Below are 24,935 nucleotides of genomic sequence, written 5' to 3'. Positions count from 1 at the left end.
CTGTTGTTGCTGGTCTGAAAACACAATGTGAGTAACATGGCCTTATACCAAGTAAACACAGGCCACACACACCCTTGAAACAAACCATCCACTGTCGAGCCAACACTGGCAATAAGGCTGTCTTATTTTTCTTCCTCCCTTAAAAACAAATATTTTATTTTAGAAGTAAGATTTTAGGCTAGAATTTGTCTCAAGCAGGAACTCTTAACCTTGGTCAATGGCTTAGTTTCAGGGGATTCCAAAATCCCCCCCCAAAATTAAATGCTATAATATGTATGTGCACAATTTTTTTTCTGGGAAGAAGGCATATAGCTTTTATTAAAATCTCTCAGAGTCCATGTCCCAGAAGTTAGAACCACTGTCTAAGGACACTTGGGTTGACAGGATATCAGTGACTTGTTTATATCCAGAATGTTTCACTTCTAATAAAACCCTAAGGGAGCAGATCTAACAGCTGACACCAAAGAATAAATTAATAGAATATTGATATGGAAGGTCTCTTAAATCTTTGAACCTTAGCTGTCACCATTTAAAGTCCATTTTATAATCCACGTACTAGGTTTTCTTTACTATTTTGAGTATAAAGAATATGTTCAGTTCTTTGGGTTATTTACTGCTTGCTCTGTATTACAATGTAACCAGAGCTCTTGTAATAATTTTGAAACAGAATTATGAAGTATATAAAGCAGATTGTCTCGAGAGACATGGCAAAAGTCTCTTAAAACAATGTAATTGAGGGGCACCTGGGTGGCTCAGTGGGTTAAGCCTCTGCCTTCGGATCAGGTCATGATTCCAGGGTCCTGGGATCGAGCCCCGCATCGGGCTCTCTGCTCCGCGGGGAGCCTGCCCCCCCCCCTCTGCCTACTTGTGATCTCTGTCAAATAAATAAAATCTTTTAAAAAAATTATGTAATGATAGATTTTACTATCACAGAATGTAATTACCAGAAGATATTTTGGTGATTTAGTGGAACCCCTTTGTCTTTTATAGTTAGAGAAACTGAGACTTCTTTAGAACTATTTAATTTAGCTAACCATTAATGAGTGTTTCCGTGTATGGTACCCCCTGTGTAAGTACTTTGCCAGGCTCTGGAACTAAGTGACTCAGACCAAAGAAACCATGTTGGCGTTGCTGATGTTTCTCAAAAATTATAATTTCCTTTCTTATTCCAGGAAATCATCAGATATGCCGTCTGGTCAACCAGCAGCATAGTTTACATTGCCAGTGGGACCAACCTGTGCGCTACCATCGTGGAGATATTTTTGAAAATGTGGACTATGTTCAGGTCTTTTTTTTTTTGCTGCCTTCTAGTTCTTATAACTTTGCATATCTAGGAGTAATACTGCTTAATATCACTTTTCCCCCTTGATTCCTTGTATATTTGATCCCCAAATTTGTTACTAATTTAAGATTTTGAGTATGTTTATGAAGTCAGATTTTGTAGATAGTACTCAGTTACTTCTTGCATGACATTTCCAGTCCCCCCAAGGACTAGCTGTATATGTCTTGTTTCTTTTCTCCTTTACCATGAGAGTAGACTGGGCTGTATTTAACTCAAAGCCTTCATCTCCCTTTTAACTTGCTAGAGTAAGACCAGTAATTTAAAAGTTGGGAAAGAGTAGCCATGCTCTTTCCTAAAGTCATCAGTCCGGTTATGTTGCTTCAACTAAAAACATTAACAAAATGATCATTATCAACAGGAAATTTTTATTAAGCACTATTGCTACATGGCATAGGTATTTTCTCTCTCTTTCTTTCTCTGTGAATATCCATACATAGACATGTGTGTATACACACAGACACACACATATGCATGAAGTCATATACATACAATCCTAGGCTGACTAGTTGGGAAGAAATAATACATATTTATAATGATACCAGAGGGCATCTAATTGGACTGAAGGCAGATAGTAAGCACAACCAGAGTTCCAAATATCATCCAAAAGGATGTTGGAAATAAAGTGAACTTTATCATATCCTATTGAAACCTATCATATCTTTAATCATAGATACAGGAATGTCCAGAGATGAGCAGTTAAGATAATTAATAGATCAGAACAGCTTCTATAGGAGGACAAACGATAAAGAATTAGTACTCTTTCATCTAAAAAAACCCAGAACTCATTGAGAAAAAGAAGCAAAAATTAAGAGGCCATTTAGGGGAGAATTAGTAATAAAGACCAAATGCTTTCCATGATTTTTGTCAACTAGTTCCTAGCAATATCCCATGTTTAGTTTTCAAACACAGTAAAGGGAGATCAGACTTACACAGCTGATATTGTAGCTATCTTTTTTTCTGTTTAAGATTATATTTCTTTATTTGTGAGAGAGAGCCAGAGAGCACGAGCAGGGGGAACAGCAGAGGGAGAGGAAAAAACAGACTCCCCAGGAGCAGGGAGCCTGATGCAGGGTCAGTCCCAGGACATTGGGATCATGACCTGACCCGAAGGCGGATGCTTAACCGAGGTGCCCCTATAGCTCCCTGTCACCCAGGTGCCCCTATAGCTCCCTATCTTAAATCCAAACATGATTTTAAGGGGAAAAAAGGGAATAATATTTACAAATGACACAGACTGAAACCAAGGTGACTTTTGGATCTCATGATGGTCTCAAGACAGACCATTTGGAATACTCCCCCTGTACTAGTATAGCTTCAGTATTATATATCCATAAGTTGCATCTCTGTTATATAGTGAATGAATCCTTTCTTTTCTACTCCCTCCCATCCTGGTCTCATTCCCTTATCTAACAAGGTTCTAGAAATAAACAGGAATTGGGGTATCCCCTAAGAGTATCAAGCATTGATTTACCTTGGTTTGGAGGAGGGTTATATTTATATTGGGAGTTGATTGTATAATGGTTATAATGCCTAAATCATAGCTATATTAAACTCCTGAGAGCCCTTTTTCAAGTTCCTTGTTTCTCCCACAGCACACTAATTCTACAGAGTACTGATCATTTTAGTCTAGACAGGGGAGGGCAATAATGAGCCAAACATCTTAGATAATCAGCTCATGTTTAAACCTAAAAGAGACTAAATCACAGAAGGGAAGTAAAGGGACAGTAAAGAAAGGAAGAATCCATGCCATTTTTCTCATACTCCAATAAAATAGTTGATTAAAAGTTGCTAAACTATGCATTTCCTGAGAGAATAGTGTTGGAGCCTAGTTCTGAAAATGTAAAGCTCTGATTACTTTATTACTGACCTACTTTCAGATTTCCTCCTGGGTTTGAGTATTCACTAAGGTTTTGAGTTGGATTAAATCTTAATCACAACTTCTTTTCTGCTTCAAGTTTGATTCAACTTTTCTTTTCATTTTCTAGTTTGGTGAGGATTCATCAACCTCCAGTATGATGTCTGTGAATTTTGATGTTCAGGCAAATCAGAGTGATATCAGTGATTTGGTCAAGTCTTCTCCTGTAGCCCATTCCATTCTCTGGATCTGGGGCAGGGATTCTGATGCATATAGGGTAAGTTAATAGAGGATGATGAAGCACTTTTCTCAGACAAGATTTCTGAAAGCAGTGATGGTCCTTATCACTGTTCAGCTTAGCTCAGCAAACACCTAGTCAACTTCTACTAAACAGTAGGCATTCTCCTAGGTAATAGATTAGCAAGACACAGGGTCTGCCTTGAGGTCTTCTTCCCAATCAAGTGAGGCATATAGACACTCCAGTTTTGTTCAGAACTTTGGGCTCTGAGTATAATTACCAGCCCTCAAAAGTTTCTAAACTTGACCTAAGTATATGCTTCTATATACAGTTGACCCTTGAACAACATGGGGCTAGAGGGGCCGATACCCCCATGCAGTCAGAAATCTGCGTATAACTTTTTTGATTCCCCAAAAACTTAACTACTAATAGCCTACTATTGACCGAAGCCTTACTGAGAACATAAACAGTAGATTAACACTTCTTTTTATGTTGTAGGTATTATATATTGTATTCTTACAATAAAGTAAGCTAGAGAAAAGAAAATGTTATTAAGAAAGTCATGAGGAAGAAAAAATACATATATAGTACTGCACTGTATTTATAAAAAAAAAAATCCACGTGTAAATGGACCTGCATAGTTCAAAGCTGTGCTTTTCAAGGGCCAGCTATATTTCACTTTTTAATCAGCATCCTTTTATTGAGCTCCCATTTGTGCGTCAGGTTGGTACTATGGATACGGTATGCAAGCTCCTTGCTGGACCTTACATTCTATCAGATGATACAGATAATAAGTTAATAAGTATGTATTTCTTTTTTTTAAGACTTTATTTATTTATTTGAGAGAGAGAGAGAGCTCAAGCAGGGGAATTGCAGAGGAAGAGGGAGAAGAAACAAGGTCCCCACTGAGCAGGGCACCCGAAGCGAGACTTGATCCCAGGGCTGTGGCACTGTGACCTGAGCCAAAGGCAAATGTTTAACTGACTGAGCAACGCAAGCACCCCAATAAATATGTATTTCTGACTAGTTAAGAAATAATTGTATGTTAGCCCATGGGGATACCAAGGTGTGAGGACAGATACAAATTTTTTGAATTTAATCCAGTTTATATTCTATCAGAATTAATATAGCCACTTAGATTTAATTCTGTATAAAATAAATTCCCAAAAGTTTGATAACTCCAAGATTTAAGTTTAATAAGCCTCTGATGTATCTTATTTATATTTAGAAAAATGAACATTTTACATATCAAAACAATTGTTAAACTTTGGCATTGGAAAAGAAAACATCTTAGTTCAGGGAAAAGTAGTTTTCTGTGCCAGTTTTTTAAGCTCATATATGTTTTCAGGTACAAATCATAAACTCTACTTTAAACTGGCTTAAAAGAAAATATGCCTCATATTACAGAAAGTCCAGAGATGAGAGCAAGCTTTGGGTTTGGTTGATTAAATGGGCCAGTGATGTCATCAGGGACTCGTTTCTTTCCTTTTCTTCAATTTGCCATCCCCGGTATAGGTTTCATCCTAATGCTTGTCTTCCTCATGGTCATGAGGTAACAGCCAGCAGCAACTTGGAGCAATATGTTCTTTGTTCCTATGTGGCAAAGGAGACAAAGACTGGCTTTTCTTTCTCAGAAGCCCCAAGCAAGCCTCTCCTTGTATTTCATGGAGCTCAGCCAACTTAGGCCTGCCCAACCCTGAACCAGTCTATGGTAAAGCAGGTAGAATTATTGACATGGGCTAATAGTCTTTGGTAGAAGGAACATTATAGAGTCTACAACAGTGTCTACAATTTTTTTAAAATACTAAATTGTTCAGTTACCTTAATATATTTGTATTCTTTTAAAAGTTTATTTAGCATGTTGAAATATTGAATCCAAGGAAATTTATGAGAAATTTTTTCTCTTTATTAGGACAAACAGCATATTCTTTGGCCTAAAAGAGCAGATTGTGCAGAAAGCTATCCTAGAGTCCCTTTTGGCGGGGAATTACCAACGTATTTTCTGCCACCGGAAAACAAAGGACTCAGGCAAGTGCTGATGGATTTGGCAAAGCACTTGATTCTGCATGATTATCATCTGGCAGTTCTTTGAGAGCACCAGCCTTGGACTTGAAAGGTTAAGTCTTTATCTTGAAATCACCCAAACTTTGAAAATATGAATCTTGTTCCTTTTTCTTGTGCCAGGATCCACGAACTCAACAGTGATGATTATTCTTCAGAAGAAGAGGCCCAAACCCCTGACTGTTCCATAACTGACTTCAGAAAAAGCCAGACTCTGTCCTACTTAGTCAAAGAATTAGAGGTCCGCATGGATCTGAAAGCCAAAATGCCAGATGACCATGCACGAAAAGTAAGGCTCACTTAGGCTGGTGTTTATTGCCGTCCATTCTGGGTGACTTCACAAGCCTCTTAGGTGGAACGAAAACTTGATAGAGGCAGTTATTGAACTTGAAGTTTTTTTTAAAACTGTTAAAGAATTGGTGGAATCATTAAGAAGACTTTCATGCTATTGAAGGAGTGTCAGGGAAGTGTGCTTGAGGGCTGCTCATGCAGACCATATGAGCATTCTCTCGAATGAGAGTGCCACAAAGATGAGCAACACATCTCTGTTTACTTGATGGGGCTCATCTACTGGGGGCCATTCTGACCCCTTCAGTTTAGCTTTGCGTCCTCCAAGTCTCCAGGAGTCTGTATAAATTGAAAGCTTGAAGATTCTCTTTGTGGCCTTTTCAACCCTGTGGCCTTATGTAAGGTCCTTGGAAGTTGTATGAATTTATATGAATTTACAGATACTATAGATAAGTTCCATTATGATTTGTACCTTAATTCCTGCTAGTTATGTATAACTAAGAGTGTTTTATTACTGACTAGAAATTCTACATTAGATACCATTCCAGAGATACAAATGAAAGATTAGTTTTTTGCAGAGGAAACAGACCATCACAACAACCTTTTTAAAACTTAATTTTAAAACTGTGAATGGTTACTACTGACGTCAACAAACATTTACTGAGGCGGAAAACATTATGTACCAGGCACTGTTTGGATTGCTAGGAAAGATAAACAGACCATGATCCCCAGCTTAGAGTTACTCACAGTTACACACATGTTGCAAGAACGTAGCGTAATTGCAGATCCAGTGGCTTTCCAGCTAGGAGAGATAGAAGGTTTTTGTTGCCATCGGGTATTACGTGTTACTGTCTTTTGAATAATTTCTCTTTTGATTTTGGGATACTTATGTTGACTTTAATGGGATATGTGTATGTGATATACATCTTGTAACATGTTTTAGTTAGAGGAAACTAGGGCGTTCATGTAAGCAGGTCAACACCTGTTGGTGATGACCTCATGTTTTATTTATATAAATATATGATTATAAATGTCTATTCAAATTAGCTGTTCCTGAGGAGCTCAAGACTGCTATCTGTAGAATTTTCTCAAATGTCTTCCCTGTTATTTTCAATTGAGTCAGTCTTCCTTTTGATGTTTTCAGATTTTGCTTTCCCGTATTAATAACTATACTATCCCAGAAGAAGAAATTGGGTCATTCTTATTTCACGCTATTAATAAGGTAAGTCTCCTGCTTTAGATAGCTGAAATTTAAATGTTTAGTATTTGTAATTAAAAATTAAAAGCATGCATTAAAAATCCTTGTTAGAACTAGTACTATATTCTTTTGGTAACTGAGGTATTTGGGGTTTTTCAGCCAAATGCCCCCGTCTGGCTGATACTCAATGAAGCTGGACTCTACTGGAGAGCAGTAGGAAACAGCACTTTTGCTATTGCCTGTCTGCAGAGAGCTTTGAATTTGGCTCCACTTCAATACCAGGACATTCCTCTTGTGAACTTGGCCAACCTTTTGATTCACTATGGTCTCCATCTTGATGCCACTAAACTGCTCCTTCAAGCTTTGGCCATCAATAGCTCTGAGGTGAGGTTTTATGTTTCTCTAGCTCTATATACTATGTGGGGGTAACTCAAATTCAGGGTACAATTGGTATTTTTCTGGGGAAGGCATAAAAAAGTCTCACGTTTTTATCAGAGTACAGTTTGCATACTTTAGGATGACATAAAGCAGATTTTGTTTTGTCTTTTATGTGTTTTTTTATTTATTTTGTACAAATGTAAAATCGTGCTAATCACATTTTTCTGTATCTTCTTGTTTTTATTCCCAGATATATCTTAGATATATTTAATTTCTTTTCTTTAATTTTCATTCCACTTTAGCTAATATACAGTGTAATACTAGTCTCAGGTGTACAATGCAGTGATTCAATACTTTCATACATTCCCTGGTTGCTCATGACAAGCGCCCTCCTTCATCCCCATCTCCTGTTTCAGGTGCCTATGCCCTCTGCCCACCTCTGCTCTGGTAACCATCAGTTTGTTCTCTGTAACTAAGAACCTGTTTCTTGGTTTGTCTCTCTCTCTCTCTTTTTTTGTTCCTTTGCTGCTTTTGTTTCTTAAATTCCATGTATGAGTGAAATCATAAGGTATTTGTCTTTCTCTGTCTTATTTCACTTAGTTCTATACTCTCTAGCTCCCTCCATGTCATTGCAAATGACACGATTTCATTCTTTTTTATGACTGAATAATACTTCATTTTGTACACACACACACACACATATATGCCACATCTTTTTTATCCATTCATCTATCGATGAATATGAACCAATAGGGCTTCTTCCGCATCTTGGCTATTGTAAATAATGCTGCTGTAAGCAAAGGGATGCATTTATCCTTCTGAATTAGTGTTTTTGTATTCTTTGGATAAATACCCAGTAGTGTGTTTGCTGGATCATAGGGTAGTTCTTTTTTTTTTTTTAAGTTTTATTTCTTTATTTGAGAGAGAGCATGAGTGGGAGGGGCAGAGGGAGAAGGAGAGAGAATCTCAAGCCAACTCTGTGCTGAGCGTGGAGCCTGATGCAGAGCTCAAGCTCACTACCCTGAGATCACGATCTGAGCTGAAATCAAAAGTCAGTTGCTTAACCAGACTGCCACCCAGGTGCCCCAGGAGTTCTATTTTTAATGTTTTTTTTTCCAAATTTTTATTTAAATTCTAATTAGTTAACATACAGTGTAATACTAGTTTTAGGAGTAGAATTTAATCACATTCAACACAAATGCCCTCCTTAATACCTATCACCCATTTAGCCCATTCCCCACCTACCACCCCTCCATCAATCCTCAGTTTGTTCTCTATAGTCTCTTATGGTTTGCTTCCCTCTCTTTTTTCCCCTTCCCATATGGTCATCTGTTTTCTCTCTTTAATTCCACATATGAGTGAAATCATATGGTTTTTTCTTTCTCTGACTAACTTCACTTAGCGTAATACACTCTAGCTTCATCCATGTCCTTGCAAATGGCAAGACTTCTTTTTGATGGCTGAGTAATACTCCACTGTATTTATGACTTCATCTTTATCCATTTATCAGTCAGTGGACAGTTGGGTTCTTTCCTTAATTTGCCTGTTGCTGATAATGCTGCTGTAAATGTCAGGGTGCATGTGCCCCTTCGAGTCAGTATGTTTGTAGTCGTTGGGTAAGTACCTAGTAGTACAGTTGCTGGGTCATAGGATAGTTCTATTTTTCCCTTTTTGAGAACTTCCATACTGTTTTCCAGAGTGGCTGCACTATTTTGCTTTCCCGCCAACAGTGTGAGGGGTTCCCCTTTCTTTGCATCCTTGCCAGCATCTGTTGTTTCCCATGTTGTTAATTTTAGCCATTATGATAAACATGAGATGGTATCTCATCATGGTTTTGATTTGTATTTCCCTGATGATGAGTGATGGTGAACATCTTTTCATGTGTCTGTTGGCTGTCTAGATGTCTTATTTGGAAAAATAGCCATTCATGTCTTCTGCCTATTTTGTAATTGGATTTTTTTTTAGTATTGAGTTGTATCACTTTATATATTTTGAATATTAACGTTTTATCAGATATGTCATTTGCAAATACCTTCTCCCATTCCATAGGTTGACTTTTAGTTTTGTTGATTGTTTCCTTCACTGTATAGAGGCTTTTTATTTTGATGTAGTCCCAATAGTTTATTTTTGTTTTTAATTCCCTTTGTCCCAGGAGACATATCTATAAAAATGTTGCTATGGCTGATGTCAGAGAAATTACTGCCTTGTTCTCTTCTAGGAATTTTATGTTTTCAGGTCTCACATTTAGGTTTCTAATCCATTTTTCAGTTTATTTTTGTGTATGGTGTAAGAAAGTGGTCCAGTTTTATTATTATTTACTGACCAGTTTTTCCAACACCATTTGTTGAAAACTATCTTTTTTCAATTAGATATATTCTGTCCTGATTTAATAAGATTAACCATATAATTGTAGGTTAATTTTTGGGTTTTCTGTTCTGTTCCATTGATCTGTATATCTATTTTTGTGCCAGTACCATTCTGTTTTGATTACTACAGTTTTGTACTGTAACTTGACATCCAGAATTGTGATGCTTCCAGCTTTGCTTTTCTTTTTCAAAGTTGCTTTGGCTATTCAAGGTCTTTTGTGGTTCCATATTAATCTTGGGATTTTTTTGTTACGGTTCTGCAAAAAATGCTGTTGGTGTTTTGATAGGGATTTTATTCAATGTGTAGATAGCTTTGGGTAGTATAGACATTTTAACAATGTTTTTTATTCCAATTCATGAATGTGGGATTTCTTTCCACTTGTTTGTGTTCTCTTCAATTTCTTTAGTCAGTGTTTTACAGTTTTCAGAGTATAGTTCTTTCACCTCTTTGGTTAGGTTTACTCATAGGTCTTATTTTTGGTACAGCTGTAAATGGGATTGTTTTTTCAATTTCTCTTTCTGCTGCTTCATTATTAGTATGTACAAATGCAGCAAATTTCTGCACATTGATTTTATATCCTGTGATTTTACTGAATTCACTTAACAGTTTAGTAATTTTTTGGTGGAGTCTTTAGGCTTTTCTATATATGGTATCACATCATCTGCAAATAATAAAACATTTTACTTCTTCCTTACCGATTTGGATTCCTTTGATTTCTTTTTGTTGTCTGATTGCTGAGACTAAGACTTCCAGTACTATGTTGAATAAAAGTGGTGAGAGTGGACATCCTGTCTTGTTCCTGATGTTAGGGGAAAAGCTCTTTTTTCCCCATTGAGAGTGATATTTATTGTGGGTTTCTCATATATGCCCTTCATTATAGTGAGGTATGTTCCCTCTAGACCTACTTTGTTGAGGACTTTTATCATGAATGGATGTTGTACTTTGTCAAATGCTTTTTCTGTATTTATTGAAATGATCTTACAATTTTTATCCTTTCTCTTAACTGATGTGATGTATCACATTGATTGATATGTGAATATTGAATCACCATTGTATCCGGGAGTAAATCACGTTTGATTGTGATGAATGATTTTTGTTAATATATTGTTGGATTCAGTTTGTTAGTATTTTGTCGAGAAAATCAAAGGAATATTGATTCCTTTGGAATAAGGAGAATAATCAAAGGAATATTGACCTATAGTTCTCTTGTGTCATTTCTTCATTTTAAATGAGTGAAATTTATAATTATGTGGTTAATTTATTTTTAGGAACTTACGTTTAAATAAGAATGACACAGCTGCTAAAAATATACTGCCACTTTTTTATGTCAGTCTGAAACATCTGGTTCTTTATCCTACTCATCACACTCTGCCTGCTGCTTAATATTATATTGTTTTACAACTTTAATTTATAGATGTCTTTATATCAACCAAGCCAGAGCATGGTTTAAAGGTCACATTGATAAGAATAGATAGATGGGTTAATATTCATGCCCTGAACCTCCCACATGCAGCCCATGGAGTTAATCACTGCTGTGTAGTTAATTACTCTAGTTCACAATTTCTGAGATACAACTTCTCTGAAATAGGATGTATGTTACAATTGATGACAACCTAGGTTTGATGAATACAGTTATAGTAAATATACAATTAAATTGCTCTTATGCCTAATGTTTAAATGTTCATAAGTTTTATATTCAAAAAAAATTATTTTAAAAGATTTTATTTATTTATTTGAGAGAGAGCACAAGCAGAGGGAGAAGCAGAGGCAGAGGGAGAAGGCTCCCCACTGAGAGGGGAGCCCCATGCAGGGCTCCATCCCAGTACCCTGAGATCATGAAGTGAGCTGAAGTCAGATGACCAATGGACTAAGCCACCCAGGTGCCCATCCAAAAAAAAACTTTTAAAAGAAGTGTGCATGAGTGCTTTAGGTTTATTTGTGATATTTCAGAACTAATTTTTTAAGAATGAGAAGAAAATATTGCCTGTTAAGAGTTTCCCTTGAAATACACAAATTCACAAGTAGATTTAAGCCAAAGTTTACAGTTGCTATACTGTACAATAGGCTTGGTGCCAAAAAAGTATATCAGATATTTACCAATTTTTTTTTTTTTTTTTTTTTTTTTTTTTTGGTGGGCCAAAAGCTGTGGGCCAGGTGCAGGTACAGTGGGAACAGATGCTATATATGGGATGTGATGATTGGGCCCCCAAAGGCTCACCACAGCTGTGTTCCCCTGATACTTATTTCACTTTCTGTTGTCACCAGTGAAGGCAATGAGGCAGTATTCCTCTGAAGAAAAAAGAGCTCCTTTAGAGATTAAACTGCCTTTCTATATTTGAAAATTACACTAAAATTTCAGTTGTTAAATACCATGGTGCTGCAGTAATAGTCAAAAGAGACATCAGTGGATCAGTAAGTGATACGCCTTAATCAGCAAGCACCCTTCCCTCAACTATCAACATTTGGAAATTCCTGTAAGTTTTTCTTCTATTCAAATATTTCATAGTATCGCAACACTGTCGCACTGGAGATCTTCAGAAGTTACTATATAAAAAAGTTTTATTGCCACATAGTTTTTACTAGCCATCATTAATGGCTGCTTTTGAATTTGTATATCACAGCTTACTCCTCAGTTGTTGGATGTTTAGGTTGCTGACAGTGCTTACCTATTACCAATAACGGTTTTCTGCATAAGATTTTTTTCTGCATTCCACGTAATTTTCTTAGGAAAGATGGCTAGCAGTGGAATTACTAAGCCAATGAGTATTTTGATGGTTTTGATACAAAATGCCAAACATCTCCCAAAAGATTTGGGCCAATTACATTGCCATCATCAAGGTCGGAAAGTATTCATTTCATCTGTAGCTTCCCCAGAATTTGGCAATTGAACTAATTGCTAACTTTTGTTATTGTCTACTAAAGCCAGGCACCATACTAATCCCTTTATATGTGATGACTCATTTAATCCTCACAATAACCCTGCGAGATAGAATTTGCCCATTTGATAGATAAAGAAACGGGCAAAGTAGTTTACCAGAAGTCTCAAAGTTGGATTTATTTAAACTCCGGGAGATTGACCACAGCACTCACACCCTTTGACCATGCCACACGGCCTCTGACTTAACATTTGTAAAACAAGTGTACTTTAAAAAATATCTCTCCTGTGTTGTAACATAAATTTCTTTATCCTTTAATTGCGTTTTTATTTTCTTACTCCAATTTTTTCTATGGATTTTATTTTTTTTTTTAAGTAATCTCTACACTGAAGGTGGGGCTTGAACCTATAATCCTGAAATAGAGCTGCATGCTCCACAGACTGAGCCAGCCACGCCTCCCTTTAATCGTATTTTTAAAATAAAAGTTTTTGTATGTACTTTGCTCATTTTGTTAGAATTTAGATTTTTTTATTTTATACAAACTCTTTATACAAAATCTTTAACTCCATCATACATGAAAAATTTTTTTCTCTTTTTTTGTTTGTCTTTTTTTTTTTTTAAGATTTTATTTATTTATTTGACATACAGAGATCACAAGTACGTGGCGGGGGGGGGGGGGGTTGGGCAGGTGCCCCACTGCGCAGAGAGCCCACTGTGGGGCTCGATCCCAGGAACCTGGGATCATGACCTGAGCCAAAGGCAGAGGCTTTAGCCCACTGAACCACCCAGGTACCCGGCTTTTGTCTTCTCTTTTAAAAATACCCTTCAATTTGCCCATCTTTTCTCTTCTGATTTTTATTGTTAAATTTAAGGTGTCCTCACAAGAAATTTGAAAGCAATTAGTTCTATTTTGTCTTTGCTGTCTATTACTTGTCTTTAAATAGCTGACTAAAATACAGTAAAATATTTTCCTATGTTGTCTTTGAGACCATTTGAAGTTTTAGGTTTTACATTTAGGTTTGTGAACCGTTTCAAGTTAAATTTTTTTTGTAATACAAAGTGGAGATCAAAGTTCATTCATCAAAGTTCCTATCACATAGACATCCTGTTGTTCCAGCACCACATCTTGAGAACCCTGTCATTTCCCTCTTGAGTCACCTGTCAGGTTTGCTCTGAACTGCAGATCCAGCAGCTTACTTGACCGTCTCCATGTGGATGTCTAAAACACACTTTAGAACTAAAGGCCAAAACTAAGCTCCTTTACATTGTTCCAGTCTTTTCTTCTCTGTCTTTCGCATTTCAGGAAACAGCAAAGCTAGTAGTTCAGGATAAAAACTTGGAGCTGTCATTCACACCTTTTTTTCCGCTTTCAGGGTAAATTCAGTGTATTAACTTACCTTGCTGATATTTTCAAAATACACCGAGAATTGCACTTTATCTCCACTGCTGTCTGATTCACTATACCATTATCTTTTCTGAATTACTTCATTAGTCTCCGGCCTAACTTCTCTGCTTTTGGCGTTTGTCCCCCTGTAGTCTATTCATAGCAATCAGTAAGATCCTTATAAAAGGTCATGTGTTGTCATTTGTTCACATCTCCGCAATGGTTCTCCACGTAACTCATAGTAAAAGACAAGAATTTATGATAGTGTAGAAGGGCTTACATGACTTTGTTACTTTTCTGACCTCATCCCCATGAAATCATTCCTTTGCTCATTCTGTTCTAGCCTCACTTACCTCTGCATTTCCTTGAACATACGAGGCATGCTCCCACCTCAGCCTCTTCGAACCTTCTATTTTCTCTGTTTGGATACTTCACTCCACCAAGATGCTTCATAGCTTGCCTCGTCTCCTTGAAATCCTTTAAAATATTAACTACTCAGTAGGTCTTTCCCTTCCTCCAGGATTTAAAATGGCATTCTGTTCCCCACTTTGGTCTATTTAATGTTTCTTCCCAGCTATACTCTTCTCCATCACATTCTTCTCATACTTGTGTGATATCCTCATGCTTTTATGATACTTGACTAAAACATCTACAAAGGCAGGGACTTATCTTTCTTATTTTCTCCTGTATCCCCAGTATATAAAACACTAGTAAAAACTCAGTTATTTTCTGGATGCACTGATGAAAATTCATCTTTTTCCCAGCATACTAATGAGTTTATCTCAATATAAGATATTTGCACACCATCATTCTTGTCATAGGAATAAACGTTTTGTTTCCTTATGTGAAAATATAAAGACACTTTGAAATCCAAATACGGGATTTAATTGCATCTGGGTATGAACCACAAAGTAAGATTTTAAATGTAATCTGAGAGCTACTTAGATTATGCCTCTGTAATATGGAATATTTTGTACACCTTGGCTTGGTTATAGTGAAATATTGTGGATGACCTAACAGCCTGAATCAGGTGGCGTCTGGGTGGCTCATCTGCCTTCGGCTCAGGTCATGATCCCCGGGTCCTGGGATCGAGCCTTGCATCAGGCTCCCTGCTCAGCAGGAAGCCTGCTTCTCCCTCTCCGACTTCCCCTTCTTGTATTCCCTCTCTTGCTGTCTCTCTTTCTCTCTGTGTCAAATAAATCAATAAAATCTTTTAAAAATAAGTAAATAAATAACAGCCTAAATCAAAAGCAAGTAGTTAGAAGGCAAAAAAAAATACCAAGTAGTTGCATAAATCATAGGTATTGCTTTTCATAGGGATATACTGTACAGTTTGAAAAATAAAACATTCTTAGATCCTTTAAAATATTTTTAATGATAAAATAAGTGTAGAAAAAATGGTTTGTACACAAGCAAATAAAATTAACAAGCATAGGTGTATTTCAACTAAAAGGACCTAAACTGAATACTTAGGACTGTTTATAAAAACAGTCTCAACAAACAATTGGAAAATAGAATACAAAAACTATTTGTAGTAACAAACAAGATCTGTAGAAATAAATTTGAAGGAAGATATATAAGAGTTCTATACTGGATTACAAAATACTGCTAAGACAAAGTAGACCTAAATAGGTGGAGAGACATTATATTCATGAATTGGAAGGTTCAGTATTGTTAAGATGTAAATTCTCTCCAGAATTGATTTATAGATTTAATCCTGAACTCCCGGTGATTGCATGTGTCTGTATGTGTAAATGGATAAATTGATTCTAAAATCTACACAGAAATGGATCTAGAATAGCCAGAAAATTTGCGAGTGGGGGGAAGAAAAAAACAGTGGGAAGGCTTGTATTAACGATATTTCAAGACTTGCTGTAATTAGGTCAGTATGGTATTGGCACAAGGATACTCAAACATATCAGTAAAACATAAGAGAAAAATTAGAAGTACCCCCCGTATATATGGTCACTCGATTTATGACAAAGGTATGCCAGTAGTTCAGGGCAGTGGGTACACCTGTTGGTTTTTCAGTAAGTAATGCTGGAATACTTGGATATCCCTGTGGAAAAAGAAATGAACCTTGACTCCTCCCTCACTTCATACACAGAATTAAGTTGAGGTGGATCATGTACCAGAATGTGAAACATGAAAAAATAAAGTTTGATGAAAAAATAAGAGAAGGTCTTCATGATGTTATAGTAGGCAAACATTTAAAAAAGCACTAACTGTAAAATATATATTTGTATAAATATATATTTTATATATACATATTCATGTATGTATCTGTAAACAGAACTTCATCAAAAATAAGAATGTCTTTTTATCAGAGATACTAGTAAAAGAATAAAAGGCAAACCCCAGACTGGCAGAAGATATTTGCAATAAATATTTCCAACAAAGGGCCCATATCTAGTACATATATAAAGAATTCCTTCAAATCAGTAAGGAAAAGACAACGTGTGGTTGGTTTTTTTTAAATGGGGAAAACAACAGGCACTTCAGAAATGAGGATATCCAAATGTCCATAAGCACATGACAAAATATTCAACACCAGTACTAACCAAGGAAATACAAATTGAAACCACTTTGAGATGCTACTTCATTATTTCACTAAAATAGCTAAATTTAAAGGACTGACTGTACTAATAGATTCTCATACTTCCTGGTAAGGGTGTAAATTTTACATCCAAAGAGTTAGAAAACTCCTTGGTTGTGGGACGCCTCAGTGGCACAGTCAGTTAAGCACCCGACTCTTGATTTTGGCTCAGGTTGTGATCTCGGGGTTGTGGAATTGAGCCCCATCTCAGAGTCCACACTCAGTTCAGCGTCTGTTTGTCCCTCCCCCTCCCCCTTTGCACCTACCCCCTTCATACCCTCTGTCTCAAATAAATAAATAAAAATCTTAAAAAAAAAAAAAAACTGGTTGTATCTCATAAAACTAAATATATTCCTGCCCTAAGACCCACTGCTGAGTATATATCCAAGGAAAATGAGCAAATATGTCTATCAAAAGGTAGTTGCAAGAATGTTCATAGTAGCTTTATTCATCATAGCCCCAAACTGGAAACAGTTCAAACACTTATCAGTAGGAGAATGGACAAACAAACTATGTATTCACGTGGTAGACATTACACATTAATTAAAAAAATAATAATAAACTATGATACACAAAAAAACATTCAGTTTTGTAAACCTTAGATGTTGTATTGAGTAAAAGAATCTACAAAAGCATACAGATTATATGTACATGGAAGGGAACATGCTGTTTGATTGCATTTATATGAAGTTTAAGGACAGGCAGAGCTAATTTATGGTGATAGAACGTAAGGACACTGGTTGCATCTGGCATTTGGGTTGGGTTGCCCAAGGGAATCCTTTGGAGTACTAGAAACATTCTAAATGTTTTATATCTTGAGATGAGAGGTCGTTACAGGGATATATACACATATAAAAATTCACTATATACTATATACTTTAGTGTATATTACACTTTATTTTTTATTTTAGTAAAAAGGTAAAATTGTAGAATTGGCTGATTTAAATAAAATGGACAGGTAGCCATTAACTATTATGGGATAACCTAAAAGAAGCCAAAAGACATATACTTAAAAAGTTTTGTAACTCTTAGGAAATATTAATTCACTAACATTTTTCTAATTTTTTTTTCAGCCCCTGACCTTTTTGAGCCTGGGAAATGCTTACCTTGCTCTGAAGAATATCAGTGGGGCACTTGAGGCCTTTAGACAGGCTTTGAAATTAACGACCAAATGCCCAGAATGTGAAAACAGCCTGAAGTTGATACGTTGTATGCAGTTTTATCCTTTTCTGTACAACATCACCTCTTCTGTTTGCAGTGGTAAGCAGCTGTTAAATGCCGGCAAAATAATGAGCTCAACCCGGGTTCCTGTTCTGATCAGCAGAACACAGAAAATGATTTTCTCCATTTTTCCCAGGGATTTTACATCACTAGTATAATTCTACATACATCGGAAGGAAATTAATTCATTACTTACATATGTATGTCTTAGGGTTTTTGTGTCTAATTCTGTCCTAGAAGCCGTTGAAAAAGGCTGACTAAAGTGTATTCAACTGAGACTGATAGATGTGAGAGTTTTTTCTCTCCCCCAAATCTATGATGTTTCTTAATGATTGATATTCATTAAAGACCTGATCCTCATTCACTGAAATATACCCCCTTGCTTTTCAGTGAAGATGATCCAGATCTTGACTGCACCTTTAAAGTAGTCACCTGACACTGAGGGGTATCTTCTTGCATACTTCCACTTTCTCCCACAGCCACCAGTATATATATACACATATATACATGTACACACACACACACATGTGCGTAAGTGTGTTCATCCGGGTAAAAAGTTATTTGAGTCAGTAACTATCTGAACTATTGTAAATTCATCAGTTAGAACTCCTTAAGGGTTCCATTATGTTTATTTACTTGTTTAACTTTCACTATAAAAATAAAAAACGTTTGGCTTGAGTTAGGAGAGGTGAGGTTTACATACATGTGGACCCTCAGAACCTTGCTATTGTAGAACACACCATGGGTGCTTTGTTAATGCTCAGATCAGATTGTAATATTCAAGCAGAGCATTATCAGTCCATCTGCTTCACTTAAGGAAAAAATACATCCTGCAAATGGTTTTCCATTCACTGTGCTAGACTGCCTTGGGATCTTAATGAAATGATAGGCAGTAAGTAGTGTACATTTTTAAGTATCAGAGCCCAGTTTTTTAGTGAAGAAACTAAAAATCTAGTAGCAGCATAACTCCATTGCTCAGTTGTGGATGAGGACTGAGCACAGTCTGGAGTTGCTTGCATGAGTGCGGAAGGCCTAAGTGTGTAGCATTGCAACAGTGCATAGCTGAACGATACAACAGAGTCCTGCAGACTCATGTCTGAGCCTTCGCTCTGCCATTACGGTGTTTCTGATCCCCGTAAAGTAGCTTCTGTCCTCATCTATAAAATGAAAGGGAAAATCTGTCCCATAGACTTGTTGGTAGGATTATATAAGATCCTTATCACATGATAGGCATTGGGTAAAAGTAAGCCATTAGAAATTCATAATAAGTACAAAATAGTTCCACCTTAAAGGTGCGAGTTATGGATCTTTATCTTCTTACTTAATTCCAGAAAATATGTTGTGGTCTCTTAAATTCCCTAGATTACCTAACAATAGCCTTGTAGACAAAATTTCACTTTTTTCAATGAACTTCTTTTATTAATAGAGTCTCTCATATTTTTTACCTGCTTTCATCTCCCTCGCCCCTCTTGATGTCTTTGTTTTGGAAAGAAGAGTTTTGTATATATATAGTGACCCTCTTCTAAAAAGCCTTTTTGCTAATATTACTTTACATGCTTTTGCTTAGGATTTCAGTTTCTTGAAATTTATTATTTTATGTCAGTCATGTCAAGAGAAGGAATTCAGTTGTCTCGAACTTCTTCCCCAGAGCATAATTTCAACGAGCCCAGGAAACTAATAACCTGAAACCAATCTGCGAAGTCATAGTATCTTAATATTTAGTTGTCCAGGTATCCCACAGATATTATTACTTGATCTAATACAATAAAAGAAAATAATTTGACTTGGGAAGAGGGAATACTTTTTTTAGTTGTTTCAGAGAGAGCTCATGAACAAATTTTTTAAATTTAGCCCCATTTATGTTGCGATTAATTACTTTAGAAGAGAATCCACCATCTGCTAACTACAGATACCGCCTGATGGAAATGTATGCTATGGCGTTTTCTAAGTTTACAACTTCATTGACAATACTGAGTTCATTTCTCTATTGATTTTTTTCTTTGACAGTGTTTTTACATTACTGTTTCCACAGGAATCCTGTACATTGACATTTGCTTTGCTGAGTTACAGCTTTGAAAAGCTGAAACTTCAAAGCAACAAGTTATCTCCTTGAACTTCTTGTATTTGAAAACCCAGTTTAATCTCCTTTATCTCTGGGCTTTACTAAATCATTGAGGACAAAAAAGAGAAAAACCTATGAATAATGGTTAGCATTTCTGTACCTTCAGATGATTATCTGCCTTTTGCTTTTTCACTTTTGCAATATTGAAATAATTTTTAAATATTGAAATAACTTCACAACTTATCCTACTTGTCTGAGACATTATCTTTCTGTAGTTTTTATTATGACAGTATGAAGTTTTCAAGATACCAACAAGGCTTATGATTCTTTTTCCATATAGTAATCAAGGAATTCATGTTGATTTTTACTAGAGAAGAATTTTAGCTGCCCTTACCCTCACCATCCCAACCTAAGTCATTCCTTTATGAAAGTCTGTTTGAAAAGCTACCATTAAAAAAAAAAAAGCTATCATTTAAAAACTTTACAGATAAGCTTTTCTTCAAGATCAAAAATAGCTAATTACTCTTAGAAAACATTTCTTTAATAATTTTCTGACCATTATTGTTAGTCTTTAACAAATTATTTTCTTTAAAGATCCATGTTAGTAACTGTTTTTACAGCCGCTATAACATAGTATTAACTCTTGGATAATATGAACTTAATGCTAAAATTGTAGGCATAGGCAGTGTGTTAACATGAGCAAGTATTTTGTTGCTTTTCATATGTAATCATGGAATTTTTCACACAGATTTTCAATGTATGCTTCTTGGAATGTTTGCACAGGTACTTTGTTCAACTTAAAAATACACAATCACTGTGCTTACAAAATGTTTCCACTTGTAAAGACTTTATAGCCAAAAACTGTGTCAATGCATAATTATTTATCTGACAGTTTTTCCAAACTTCTGTTGACTGCCACGTGTTAGGTGTATGTTCTTATATAGAAAGTACTTGACATCATCTCTTTCTCTCTCTTTATAGCTTTTAATAAATTCTTCTCTTTTATAGGTAGTTTTATATTAGCACCCCAGTTTCAGGGATGCTGGGAAGGAAAGCTTAATAGATTGATTTTTAAATTGTCTACTCTTGAGCTAACTATTAAAAGTGGCAGTTTGTGGCAGTTTTGAAATACATGCATTTTACCACATTTATTCGTTTGTTATTTCACAGTTTATCTTAAATAGAACTGAATGTGCCACTCTAACAAACCCATTCTTCAATAACAGTATACTTGGCCCTTTTTAAAGTAAAATGGAATCTGTTAAGTAAACTTCCAGTGCTTTTGAGTATAAGTAAGTTCTTTCCAGTCAGTGCCCAACACTAAAAAAAGGACTTTTCTTTTAACTGGAAACAATAAAGGTGTCAGAAAGAATGAAACTTTATGAAGTAATGATTATCTTCTCTAAGGACCAAAAATGGAAAATAAATTTTAGTAACAATACAAGCAGAATGATTAAATATTGAATCTGTTGAGAAGTCCAGAAAAATACATTTAGTGGATTTTACTCCAAAATATTTTCTAAGTACTTTTTCCTTCAATTTCACTAATTTGCTAATCAAAAAGTTATATCTAGCAAAGATATTTTTCTACTATTTAAGCAGTCTAGATTATTTTATTATTATGTCTCTGATATGTATGGTTTTACTTTATTTTCAGCATTTTTTCATCCAGTATTATTTTTCTTTTGTTAGGAAACATAAGAGCAATGTCCGGTCATATTTATTAGACATCAGTTACATGAGATGCTTACAGGTATGCCACTGACAATGGCTTTGGTATTTGCTGAATATAATTAAGCATCTAACCCAGAATTTCTCTGATCTTTTCATAATTCACTAAGATACACACCCACTTAAAAATACTGACCCAGGGGCACATGGGTGACTCAGTTGGTTGGGTGACTGCCTTCGGCTTAGGTCATGATCCTGGAGTCCCCGGATTGAGTCCCACATCAGGCTTCCTGCTCGTCAGGGAGTCTGCTTCTCCCTCTGACCCTCTTCCTACTCATGTTCTCTCTCTCTCTCTCTCCCTCATTTTCTCTCAAATAAGTAAATAAAATCTTAAAAAAAAAAAACTGACCCAGATCTTTAGAAATGATGGATAAATGTTGTACAGTAGGACTCAGACTTTAATATCTATCTATGCTTAGAATTTTATGCTGGTTTTTCAATAATATGTATTTGAAAGCTTTCACCACTAGAGAAAAAAATTTTTTGACCTAATAATTTTATGTACCTAATAATTTTACTTACCTAAATCATATCTCTTTTTGTAATTTCGTTCATTACCTATAGTTTTAGTCTATGTTCTTCAACCTAAATTTCTATAGATTATAACTTGTAGCTTAAAGCAGTTTTACCTGGAGTTTAGATTTTGAAGAAAAAGAAATCTTGCATTTTGCTGCCCTCCTCTGGACTACCCAGGATATGCTGCCTGCAATTAAGACTTGCTTTATGACATTCTTCATAAAAATTAATGAAGATGTCCGCTTTAAAAAACAAGATACAGTCTTAAAGTTCCAGTTTTTACAGCATTTTTAATATGCTACTAGTTAGCTTCCCTCCATTTATTTCCATAAGAAGAAATAAAACTTTGGTTTAATATGCTACAGATTTCAAAATCCTTAAATGTAAGCATATCCTGCAACAAAGCCAAATGTAACTCTCTCATGTTTTTAAGATTTTCATGTTTCTTTACTAAAAAGGGCTATAATTATTTGGTTAACAAATTATCCTTTGACAAGTATCTATGTGGTAGAGGGAGAATAGGTAAAGGCCCCTTTTGATGAGTTTAGAAGCAAAGATTATGAGTTACTCAAGTCACTCAGCGGTAGAGCTGAGATTGAAATCGGAGTCCTCTGCCTTCCAAGGCCAGTGTGGTTCCTGTGCATATTTCTGTTACTCCCAATGAGTAATAACTTATTCCACTGCTATGATTGAAGTAATTCATTCTTGAGACATTTTTTGTGAAGGTGGTATAATCACTGGCTTTTTATGTCATCACTGAAAAGAGTTACATCCCTGTATAAAGTGTGAACCTGAACTAGATTATGGGGCAGTGATAACCCTAAAGGCACATCTTTTTTTTTTTTTTTTTAAAGATTTTTTATTTATTTATTTGACAGAGAGAGAGATCACAAGTAGGCAGAGAGGCAGGCAGAGAGAGAGGAAGGGAAGCAGGCTTCCCGCTGAGCAGAGAGCCGGATGTGGGGCTCGATCCCAGGACCCTGGGATCATGACCTGAGCCGAAGGCAGAGGCTTTAACCCACTGAGCCACCCAGGCGCCCCCCTAAAGGCACATCTTAAACAGTCCCTTTTGGTGTAGCTTGTCGCCTTTGTCCCTTCTGAATTTTGTGTCATTAGATTGCCACATAGCCTTGGATTACACACAGATCTGGCAGTTGTACTTGCATTTTTTTTTTTAATTTATCTTTTGGGAGTCCCAGCCTTTATCTGTCATGAACAAAGTGTTTACCTTTGGTTTTCATAAGAGCTTAGGACAGTAAGTCAAATTCTGATAGCCAGTGGTTTTACACTTCACCCTCTGAAAGACATATATTTAAATATAAAATTATTCGTTTTAGTTTTCAAATACATTCTGGTTTTCAATGTGAACTTTTGAAATTGAGGAATGAGCCTGTTGGCCCCTGCCTAAGATCTTTCCACAATTGTCCTCCAGTTATTATAGATTGTTAACCTGGCCAAATAATATTTAAGAAAAAGTGAAACTTGATATAACCTTCTAAAGCAACAGAATGTTTTCTTTTAACTAAAGGAAACCGAGTGAAAAACTGCTTAGTTAATCATTCATCCAGTAGTGTCTGCCAGGCACTATTCTAGGAACTGGAAACCAAACAGAAAAAAAATTCCAGGTCTTACGGAGCTTCATTCTACTAGAGAGAAACAGAGAGCAGATGATAGATATAATAAATTTATTTTATTATAATAAAACATAAACTCTTCTAACATCCTTTAGAAGATAGTGCTAAGGAGAAAATAGAGCAGGAGGTCAGCTGAGATTCAAACTGGATTGTTCAAAGAGGCCCCACTGAGAAAGTGATATTTGAGTAAAGTCTTGAAGGAGGTAAGTGTTTAGGCCACGCAGACATACAGCATACGAGTGAGAATAGTTGTTGCAAAGGCTTTTGCAAGGAATAGCCAGAAGGCCTATATGGTTGCAGTGGACTTAAAAGAGATGAAAACGGAGGTGAATGGAGAAGGATATAACCATATCTTTACTGCCTTGCAGACCATTCTAATAATTTGGGCTCTTTTTTTTTTTTTAAAGATTTCATTTATTTATTTGACAGACAGAGATCACAAGTAGGCAGAGAGGCAGGCAGAGAGAGAGGAGGAAGCAGGCTCCCTGCTGAGCAGAGAGCCCGATGGCGGGACTCGATCCCAGGACTCTGGGATCATGACCTGAGCCGAAAGCAGAGGCTTTAACTCACCGAGCCACCCAGGCGCCCCATAATTTTGGCTTTTATTCCAAGAAAAAGATGTATTATTTGGAAGGTTTTGAGCAGATAAGAAAAATGGTCCAATTTACATATTAGCAGGTTTCCTCTAACTGCTCTGTTGAAAATAGATTGTGATAGGGTAAGGGCACAAGCAGGAAGACCAATTAGGTTGCTGTTGCAAAAATACAGGTGAAAGATAGTATTGGCTTGGACCAGACAGGTGAAGGGGGAGAGAGTGAAAAGCCATCATTGTATTTGGGTTGCACATTTGAAAACAGAACCAACAAGACACTACCAGAGGGAATGTTGGAAATGAAGGAAAAAGAGGTCATGGGTAACTCCTAAATTTGGGACCTGAGCAACTGGTGCTATTTGGTAAGATTTGTAATCACCATTGGTGCTGTTAAATGAGATCGTAAAGTCTGAGGAAGGAGCAGGTTTAGGCAGACAAACAAGTTTGGCTTTGTAAATGTTAAGATTGATTTGCTTATTAAATGTTTCAGTGCAAGTGTTAGGGAGGCAGTTAGATATATGAGTGTCATGATCGTCAGAGAAGACCCCCAGGCTAGAGATGAAAATTTGTGAGCCATGGGCTTAGGCATGGTATTT

At 36.2% G+C, this 24,935-nt stretch overlaps 1 protein-coding gene across 5 annotated transcripts in view; it reads left to right on the top strand.

Moving 5' to 3' along the window:
- Positions 1 to 24,935, top strand: part of TTC17 (tetratricopeptide repeat domain 17) — a 119,213-nt gene that overhangs the window by 36,650 nt on the left and 57,628 nt on the right. For all 5 annotated transcript variants that reach the window (XM_046015146.1, XM_046015143.1, XM_046015144.1 and 2 more), the window contains 7 exons: positions 1,173 to 1,285; positions 3,328 to 3,474; positions 5,348 to 5,463; positions 5,620 to 5,785; positions 6,929 to 7,006; positions 7,142 to 7,366; positions 17,657 to 17,843. In XM_046015146.1, coding sequence (XP_045871102.1) covers positions 1,173 to 1,285; positions 3,328 to 3,474; positions 5,348 to 5,463; positions 5,620 to 5,785; positions 6,929 to 7,006; positions 7,142 to 7,366; positions 17,657 to 17,843 — 1,032 coding nt within the window. The remainder of the gene's footprint in view (positions 1 to 1,172; positions 1,286 to 3,327; positions 3,475 to 5,347; positions 5,464 to 5,619; positions 5,786 to 6,928; positions 7,007 to 7,141; positions 7,367 to 17,656; positions 17,844 to 24,935) is intronic.

This window comes from Meles meles, chromosome 8 (assembly GCF_922984935.1).
Source record: "Meles meles chromosome 8, mMelMel3.1 paternal haplotype, whole genome shotgun sequence".
Lineage (NCBI taxonomy): Eukaryota > Metazoa > Chordata > Mammalia > Carnivora > Mustelidae > Meles > Meles meles.
The sequence above is the reverse complement of the archived record's forward strand: the minus strand, read 5'-3'. Positions and strand labels throughout refer to the sequence as shown.